We start from the raw sequence: 6291 nt of genomic DNA on the forward strand, positions 1-6291 counted from the left end.
GATGACGATGACGATGACGATGACGATGATGATGATTACTTTTCTCATGCTCAGGTTGTAAATGTCATGTGAGGTGTACTGTATGTGGGTCTGGATCTGTGACCAGCAGCCATGTTGTTTTTCTTTGCTGACAGGAGGCGTGTACTTTGAGGCCTCGGCCAGAGAGAACCACGAAGGAGTTCATGCTGCTTTTCTGCATCTGTGTCAGGAGGTGAGAACTTCAGCCTGTGCTTTTGATACCACCCCCCAAACAACTGACCTGTCATTTAATTATTACTTTTACAGCCTCCACGTGATGGTGTGTTTGTGGTTCTACAGGTTAATCGAGCTCTGGGAGGAGCTAACGGGGAGAAACGGAGAGGAGGCCTCCACCTGGCCAGACCTAAATCCCCAAACATGCAGGAGCTGAAGAGGAGGTTCAGACAGGTCCTGTCCTCAAAGGTGAAATCTGCCACCACGCTGTGATCCAGCACACAATGAATATGTGAACCATGACACCAGGGCAGGACCGCAGCTTAGATCACGGTGGAGCAGCGCTCTAAACAAACACGTTCTTCAGGAATATAACTGCTGCTTATGGATGGATATCTCCTGCAACAGATGCTGCAGTAGAAGGACTGTCCAACAGACTGTCCTCTCTCTCTGGACTCTCTGATCAAGTCAGTGTGATCATCTCCTGATATTCAGCAAAATCCATGACTACTTCTCCTCAAGAAGCACCTTGAACCCTCCACTGTCCCACTCTCAGGTCTAAAACCTTCCTAATGTGTTTAAACTTCAGGATTAAGTCCCAGGAATGGAGGACAATTCCAGGACCAACACAGGAACTGAAGAAGATTCAAATAATCCCAGGTCAAGCATAAAAAAAATAAAGCCAGTATCAGGAACTTTGTTTTGATCCCAGGAACTTTGCGTAGTACCATTTAGATAGCTGGAACAAGTCCAAAGAGCTGAGGTCTTTGGGAGTGGTACCAGAAACTGTCCACCATGGACTCCACACACCGAAGAAGACTTTTGATGATGGAAGACAGTGTGTGTGGACACATGATTGTTGATTCATCATCTGAAAAAACACAGAACCTCACCTCCAGATGGAGCGACGAGGATCTAAACAGATCAGCAGGACCTGGTTTTGGTTTGTGAGTACTGTTCTTACAGCAGTGTCAGTTGGTCCCAGACTTGCTTGTATTTACTGTGGGTTGTGCTGAACAACCTCAGCACTGGCTGTAAACAACATCTTCTGGACGACGTTTGTAATAAATACAAACATTAGGAGTTGAATCAGATTTTACAGGAAACACATCGGACAAAGTCTGGTCTTGGTTTTGTTTTGATTTCTTTTAGGATTTTATTCTTAAACAATCAGTGTTGAATTTTTGTCTCTTCTGTTGTTGATGTCTGAACCAAACAGGAAGTGATTAAAAGTAGGTAGAAAAAGGAAAAGGAAAATGTTAGCTAATTGTTGTCTTCTTCTTCTATATTGTTAAATTCTCTACCACATCTGACCTAAAATAGTCAGGAGTCAGGCTCAGATTTAGTTCAGCTCTACTTTAAGTTAAAGATAAAGATAAAGTTAGACTTTTAGTTAAACGGTTACAGGCCGGGTGTGGGGGTTTGTGGGGGGGGTTTAGTTCACTTGTTTTAAAAGTCCAACCAGGAAATCTGTTTGTGTTCTGCTGTTCTCATGACCTCTCTTTATAACACACAAACACACACACACACACACACACACACACAGACAGCATTCCCAGCAAATTCCTATGAATCTGGAATTTCTTTCATGGTGCCTGAATGAGCACTCACAGTCCTAATGACCACACATGCACACACACACACATACACCCATTGCTGACCCCTGATCAGGGCCTGATGACCTGTTGCCCTTTGACCTCTAAAGTGGCCTGGCTCCATCAGTCTGGAAAACCAAAGATAAACTTAAATGATCTGTGTTGAGGAAAGAAAAAACCCAGAGGGTATTTGATAAATGTCCTGATAAACACATAACACACTGTGTGTGTGTGTGTGTGTGTGTGTGTGTGTGTGTGTGTGTGTGTGTGTGTGTGTCTATTTTATACGCATGCTAACTCTTATTGATATTACTTTATTTGGTATAACATGTGGTTCACAGCTGTACACCTTCAACAATCCTGCATCAAAATTTAACTTTTAACTTTCAATACACACAAATATATATATATATATGTGTGTGTGTGTATATTACTTGGAATTAGAATAAAGACCACCAACGATCCCTCTCCTACCAACCCCTCCACCCATAGTCACACACACACACACACACACACACACACACACAAACTACTTTTTCCACCAGTCAACTTTCCACACGGAAACCACCATACACTCCTAGTGAAACATTCCATAGGACTGAGGGTTCTCAGGGTTTTGATTTTGTTACAGGACATTCTGGAATACTCTATCTTTAGACTGATAAACAGTTGCCTTTAGTAACACACACACACACACATATATAGACATATATGTAAATATAGATACATATTTTTAACAACTTCAGACATTAGAAAAGAGTGAGAATCAGGGAGGGTTAAACTGTGGGAGGGGAGGAGAACACTTTGAGGAGGAGACGTCAACAAGAGGAGGAGAGAAGGGGACGAGAAACAGCTGTGTGTCAGTGATGGTGTGTATTTGTCTGTGTGTTTCTATCTCTGTCTCTGTGTGTGCGTGACTGACTGTTTTTGCACTGTGATATTAACATTTGGTCTGTTTTTTATTTTGTTTTCACTCTGTTTTTAATACTGAGTAAAAAAGACCCCTCTGCTGAAATAAGCCCCTCCTCCTCTTGTCCTTGTGGCCTCTCCTTATCTGAGGATCTGAAGACCAGGACCTGATGGTTGTGTACGGTCCAGATCTTTGGAGGAACCAGATTTTCCTTCAGATTTCTATCAGTCATGTATAATATTTAAATATAAAAGATGACACAGAAATGGTTTGCTCTGGGAGAATATACTTCACAAAAAGACTCTGCAGAAAATCCAATTTCTCCATGGAATACTGTTCTAAATTTGCCTCTAAATCCTTGAAAACTTGTCAAAACTGTAGCTGATAAGTGGTTAAAAATAAGATGTTAAGTGTTTGATATGACTTAAACCAGACATTCAGAACGTTCTGGCTTATAAAGGACAAGTCTGAAAAAAAACATATCAAAACACTGAGTCAGCAGCATGACGTTCCCTGGTCAGAAATGTGAAGTTTCTTCTGCTGCAGTATGAAACTCCTCCTGACTGTTTATCAGGGTTTCTCCACAGGGATGTCAAGGTTAACAGAAGGAGCAGAAGAGTAGGAGTAGAGGAGAAAGAGATAAAGGAGGAAGGAGGTAGAAAGACAAAAACCTCTACTCCTCATGCTCAGTTTTCTCTCTTTCTCTCTGTAGGTTTTATTTTCTTTCATCCAAGAGTGCAGCGGACCAAGTCTGTGTTATAGTTACCGTGCTCTGCTGCCCTCTGGCGGTTAAAGAGTGCTTTTGTGCTGCAGGTGTCGGTGCAGGCAGAAGTAGCATGGGAGAAAATTCAAACCTGTTTATCGTGTGTTATCTTGACATGTGCGGTCTGACCTGGAAGCAGCGACTACACACTTATGTGACAATGCTATGTGTGTTGTGTGTTGTGTGTGTGTGTGTCACGTTGTCTGCATCGAGTGAGGATTTGGATCTGATATAATCTGACAGGACAGGAGACAGGACACACACTAGTTCTCAGTCCTTACACACACACTGACGTGCACACACAGCCACGCAGGTGAATTAACGCTCGGAATTTAAAGATCGGTTTTTATTTATTTATTTTCTATTCTTAATCTAAAAATAGATGAGGCAGGAAGAAGCAGGAAACTTCACTGACGTCACTGAACGGTAAGGAAAAGTCGCACTCTGATGACAATATATGAGTGTAACATGATTGATATTAAACAATCAAACGACGACACATTATGGTGAAACAGACTTTAGGAATTATGAAACTTTATTATTATTTCTAAATACTTGTCAAATTACTACCTAATACACCTTTTGTTTCATCATTGTTCATCAGACCTCCTTCTGCTGACCCGTGGATCCTCTGAACCCTGAGATGAAACAACTTCATGGCTCTTCTTCTTTTCTCCAACCATCCCTTCATCTCCTACTGAGGTTCCTCTTCATTGCCCTCCTGACCTGGCTGTGTGTCCTAGTCCGTCTGGTAGAGGGCGCCCGGTTCAGCGTGGGCGTGGTGGGACCCTGGGAGTGTGACCCTTGTTTTGCTAAAGCTCTACCTGACGTTGCAGCACGGCTGGCTGTAAATCGCATCAACAGAGATCCCTCACTTTCCAAAGCTCTGACTTTTGATTACGTCGTCCTGCAGGTACATGGTCACATCATCTGCATACACACAGATGTAGCTGTAGCTAATGCTAATTTGAATACAGGATCAGATACAACTACATCCTGCAGTTTTACAATTTTGTAAGAAAACAAAATTGGAATCTTACGTTTATCTACAATTTGGACTCACTTTTAGATGTATTTTTAATTTATGTGTAAGCTTTTATATAAATAGAAGACTCTTTGTCAATAAAAACACCTTCATTGAAAGTGTAGGAATGTGTTTTGAGAAACGGTATGTTTATGCAACATTCTGCTGACCTCACCAGGAACCCTGTGAGACCTCCAGGGCACTAGAGGCCTTTATTGGTTTCCAGACTAAGGCCTCAGCCTACATTGGCCCAGTCAATCCTGGCTACTGTGACGCAGCGTCAATGCTGAGTAAAGGCTGGAATAAAGTAGGTGGGAGTGGTGTTTCAGAGGAAAGCTACGCTGGAGAGGCCCTGATATTACATTTCCCTCAACGCACCCTCTGTCTTTTTTCTTCACCAGGCATTGTTTCCTTGGAGTTGTGAGGGAAACGACTTGGATGATGTTGGGAGTCACCCCACCTTTGCCTGGTCCACCACGAGGCCCACTCGGGTCCTGTTCAGTGTCATGAACTACTTCAGGTGGGCCCACATCGCCGTCATCTCTTCTTCTGAAGGCATCTGGGTGGAGACGGCCATCAAGGTGTGAATGTGGTTCCTGATCCTCTTCCTGGTTTCAGCTTCAGTCCACTGGTTTACTTGTCTTTGTCCCTGTCAGGTGGCTGATTCCTTGAGGAGTCATGGTCTCCAAGTCAGACTGGTTAGGTCCATGGAGAACACACCCCATGACATCAGAAGAACTTTGGCCAAAGTTCGTGAGCTCAATGAAATACGCGGTTGGTTTTGAATTTAGACTGGCTTTCATATGACAATAATTAAGGATAGGCGTCATTCCCAAAACCACTGGCCTGTTTATGGAGTCATAGAGTTCTTGGTTGACTGATTTTCTCATTGTCTCATCATAGTTGTGATCCTCTGTATGCACTCGGCACTAATCGGTGGAAAAGTCCAAAAGCTTTTGTTGGAAACAGCCTACGACATGCAGATGATGGACGGCTCCCTGGTCTTCATGCCCTATGATACTTTACTCTACAGCCTGCCCTACCACAACGTTAGCTACCCCGCTCTGAAGGGAAACAGCAAACTGCTGCGAGCCTACGACGCTGTGCTGACAGTCACCATCGACTCGCCGCAGACGTCCTTCTACGAGGTCTACAGAGAGGCCATGGGCAGTGGAGAGGTGAAGGGCACACTGCAGCCTCAGCAGGTGATACGGAGAAACTCACTAACTCAATTGTCTGTCATGTGGACATATTATCCTGAGACGAAGCCTGTGTCTTGTAGGTGTCTCCTCTCTTTGGGACCATCTATAGCTCGGTCCTCTTCATGGCTCATGCAGTACACAGTGTTCATCGGTCGGGCCAGTGGATGTCAGGGGGCAACCTGGCGAGACACACACATAACCTGGATTTTCAGGTTTGAGGAGGTCAAGGATTGTGAGAATATCTGTATCAAAATGGGATGACTAGGCATCAAACCTAAGAATAACGAGACTGCTATCACTGTAGGGCTTCAGCCATCCAATAAAAACCAACGATTCTGGAGAAGCCTTGTTGGGCTTCCTGATTCTGGACACAGACGGACTCTCCTGGGATCTGAAACCAACTTACAGGTAAAAAAACAAACTGTCATCTGTGTCGTCTGTGTTTGAACAACTTTGATGATCTGATTGGTCGATGACAGGATTGACATGGAGACCCTTACAGTGCTCTTCCTCGGTCACAACATCCATTTTCCTCAAGGCAGTGGGCCCAAAAAGGACTCCTCCTGCTGGTTCACTCCTGGAGTTATTTGCTCTGGAGGTGAGTC

At 43.8% G+C, this 6291-nt stretch overlaps 2 protein-coding genes across 8 annotated transcripts in view; both read left to right on the forward strand.

Moving 5' to 3' along the window:
- The window catches only part of rasl11a (RAS-like, family 11, member A), a 5091-nt gene extending 3647 nt beyond the window's left edge, over window positions 1-1444 (forward strand). For all 3 annotated transcript variants that reach the window (XM_008320377.2, XM_025060849.1, XM_008320384.2), the window contains 2 exons: window positions 135-211; window positions 319-1444. In XM_008320377.2, the coding sequence (XP_008318599.1) occupies window positions 135-211; window positions 319-465 (224 nt within the window). In that variant the 3' untranslated portion in view covers window positions 466-1444. The remainder of the gene's footprint in view (window positions 1-134; window positions 212-318) is intronic.
- Window positions 1445-2196: 752 nt separating this feature from the next.
- gc2 (guanylyl cyclase 2) overlaps window positions 2197-6291 on the forward strand; it is an 11166-nt gene continuing 7071 nt past the window's right edge. For 4 of the 5 annotated variants that reach the window (XM_025060355.1, XM_025060386.1, XM_025060414.1 and 1 more), the window contains exons 1-8: window positions 2197-4373; window positions 4663-4791; window positions 4886-5065; window positions 5141-5258; window positions 5388-5689; window positions 5767-5898; window positions 5991-6094; window positions 6166-6284. In XM_025060355.1, coding sequence (XP_024916123.1) covers window positions 4104-4373; window positions 4663-4791; window positions 4886-5065; window positions 5141-5258; window positions 5388-5689; window positions 5767-5898; window positions 5991-6094; window positions 6166-6284 — 1354 coding nt within the window. In that variant the 5' untranslated portion in view covers window positions 2197-4103. The remainder of the gene's footprint in view (window positions 4374-4662; window positions 4792-4885; window positions 5066-5140; window positions 5259-5387; window positions 5690-5766; window positions 5899-5990; window positions 6095-6165; window positions 6285-6291) is intronic. The other variant, XM_025060338.1, reaches the window with a different exon arrangement.

Source organism: Cynoglossus semilaevis, chromosome 1, assembly GCF_000523025.1.
Source record: "Cynoglossus semilaevis isolate Cse_v1.0 chromosome 1, Cse_v1.0, whole genome shotgun sequence".
Classification (NCBI taxonomy): domain Eukaryota; kingdom Metazoa; phylum Chordata; class Actinopteri; order Pleuronectiformes; family Cynoglossidae; genus Cynoglossus; species Cynoglossus semilaevis.